Source organism: Egretta garzetta, unplaced genomic scaffold (genome assembly GCF_000687185.1).
Source record: "Egretta garzetta isolate BGI_Z169 unplaced genomic scaffold, ASM68718v1 scaffold159, whole genome shotgun sequence".
NCBI lineage: Eukaryota > Metazoa > Chordata > Aves > Pelecaniformes > Ardeidae > Egretta > Egretta garzetta.
This window is the reverse complement of record NW_009260762.1, coordinates 453,515-455,842: the sequence shown is the minus strand read 5'-3', so window position 1 is coordinate 455,842 and position 2,328 is coordinate 453,515. Positions and strand designations below refer to the sequence as shown.

Genomic DNA, 2,328 nt, shown 5'->3' with positions numbered 1-2,328 from the left:
AATGGTCACTCTTGGCTTGGGCCTAAGCTACTTTTCAACTTTGAGCGCTTACAGACAGAAAGGTGAGAACACCTATCAGTTGTTAAACAAAGACTCCACAGTGATTGTGCTACTACTAAGATAAATGGGGCAAGTACGTCCTCAGCCCACGTTTTTTTTACCAGTGCTACAGTACCCTGCAAACCTTACGAGGTGAAAGTTTTCGGGGAGAGATCAAAAGAAAGCCTTGTACTACTGCTTGTACATGTGCATTCTCAGGAAGTGAATGAGCAAGTTGGTTGCAGTTTTGTCCCTGGACCTCGGGGGGAGAGGGAGGGAAGAAAAGAGGAAAACAAAGCAGTATCAGCTCCTTTGCTCACATCACGGTGTGTAAACCGCGAATTCAGAACCACTTTAACCTAAACTCACAGAAGAGACAGCAGACTGAAAAATGTAGCTGGTGTCAAGCAAGGGTGACAGACGACCTCGGCCCCCTTTCTGCACATCCAGCTGCCAAACCTCTCCTAGCTCCTCCTTAGCCGAGGTCACAGCTTTTTCCATTGCAAATCTGGGAACACCAGGAAGAGTGTGTGACGGCCTGAAATAAATGGAATACAAACAGAAGGGGCTCGGGTAGTGATGGTGTTTTTCATTTGTACATTTAATGAAGAATGCCATTTGTTCAGTCATAGCTGCTGAAGATTGACAGACTGCCAAAAAACCCAGAACATCCGCCCAGATCACCACAAAATACACCGGGTCGCCTGCAGATGCTCTGCCAGCACGATGCTGATTTGTAAGAAAAATTGTTCAAATCTGCACATACATAAAATTTTTTTTTTAGCAAAGAACTGGCTATTTCAGGCTTCTGGGATGTCTTAGTTTAAACTGTTCTCCCAATATTAAACTGTTACTTTTAAAAAACAAAAAAAAAAAAAGACAAAACCAGCAAGAAATAATATGGCAACAGGTTCAATGTGTGGTTTGCTTAAATTATTGACCGGTATGTGGAAAGATAATTATTATATTACATTTCAGTCCACTGCAAACAGTAAAAATATCAAAGGTCCCAAAATTCAGTCTGAATAAGATATATTACTAAACCCACCACCCCTATCCTAACGGGCTAAAACAGTGCATCTAACAAAATCACCCACCCGATCATTAAAGAAACAGCAACGTTACTAAGAACAGCTCACTAAATATACAGAACTACGTTATCTAGGTAGAGTTTATTGCAAAACCAGGAAAGAGACAGCAAACTAGAAGTCTGTCTTCCATTTCAGAGTCGTATCGCTTGTTCCAAGTTTCAACCACTCACGCACGCACACGCACGCAGCCTGTACACAGAACGTCGCTAACACAGTTGAGTTCCCACAGTCTCACGAGAAACCTTAAAACATTTCAGTAAAAAGTTAAAATGAGATCTTTTACCACAAGGACTATAAAATCCCGCCCTCCCCCACTATCCTTGAATTTCTAAGTTTTGGATTCTAAAAACCATACATAAAAAGGAAGAGTTATTTCAGTAGCACAAAGACTACCTTAAATATATCAAAGTAAGTCTAAGGAGAGTTAATGCAACTGAAAAAAAATAAAAATGAAATGAAGACCTGCGTCGCACGCAGTGTTTTCATCAACACTGCCGATAAGCTCTAAGTCTCTAAATGTAGTAGAGCGTTGGTTGGTTTTGATTAACTTTTAATTCTGAAGTTACATAAAAAAAAAAAAACAGTTGTAGCAATTCTTCCGAGCTGCTAGTTTCATGAGGAAAAAGTCCCTTTTGAAATTTCAATAAATATGCCGACATGTAAAGTTAGTTGAAGTTGTCATGCAAGACAAGTTACATAACCAAGACCAACTCAATCTTTATAATAAAGGCAACTTGCATTCAAAAATGAACTTTACCCCTTACTATTTTATTCAAAGGGTAAACATGAATTAACCCAGCTGTTTACCTGAATTACAAAAGTAACATGATTCAATATGAAAATAAGAAACTGTCTACAAATCTCTGACAGTAATAAATTGCAATATACAATGCATACAGGAGTTATACAGAGCAACAAACTCTTGTACAAAACAAAAATACTTTAATACCTTTAAAATCCAAATTTTTTTTTAAAATTATCATGAAAAAGATTTGAGTCAGAACTCACACCTCAATTAGTCAAGCTTCAGGTAGCTACATTACAGCTATTTAATATACAAAGAGATAAGTCTCTTCACCAGTCATTAAAACTGCCTCTTCGTTAGAGTTGCACAGCTTTTCCGTCTCGTGTTCCCAGATACAAAGTTTTCTTCAAATCATGAGAATTGAATTTGTTGAACACCAGAGATCTAGGGAAA

The 2,328-nt window shown here is 38.3% G+C and overlaps 1 protein-coding gene across 1 annotated transcript in view; it reads right to left on the bottom strand.

Annotated features, from left to right (window-relative positions):
* Positions 1-658: 658 nt before the first annotated feature.
* The window catches only part of NFYB (nuclear transcription factor Y subunit beta), a 10,419-nt gene continuing 8,749 nt past the window's right edge, over positions 659-2,328 (bottom strand). Inside the window, exon 7 of the mRNA XM_035901476.1 lies at positions 659-2,319. Within this exon, the coding sequence (XP_035757369.1) occupies positions 2,287-2,319 (33 nt within the window). The 3' untranslated portion in view covers positions 659-2,286. The remainder of the gene's footprint in view (positions 2,320-2,328) is intronic.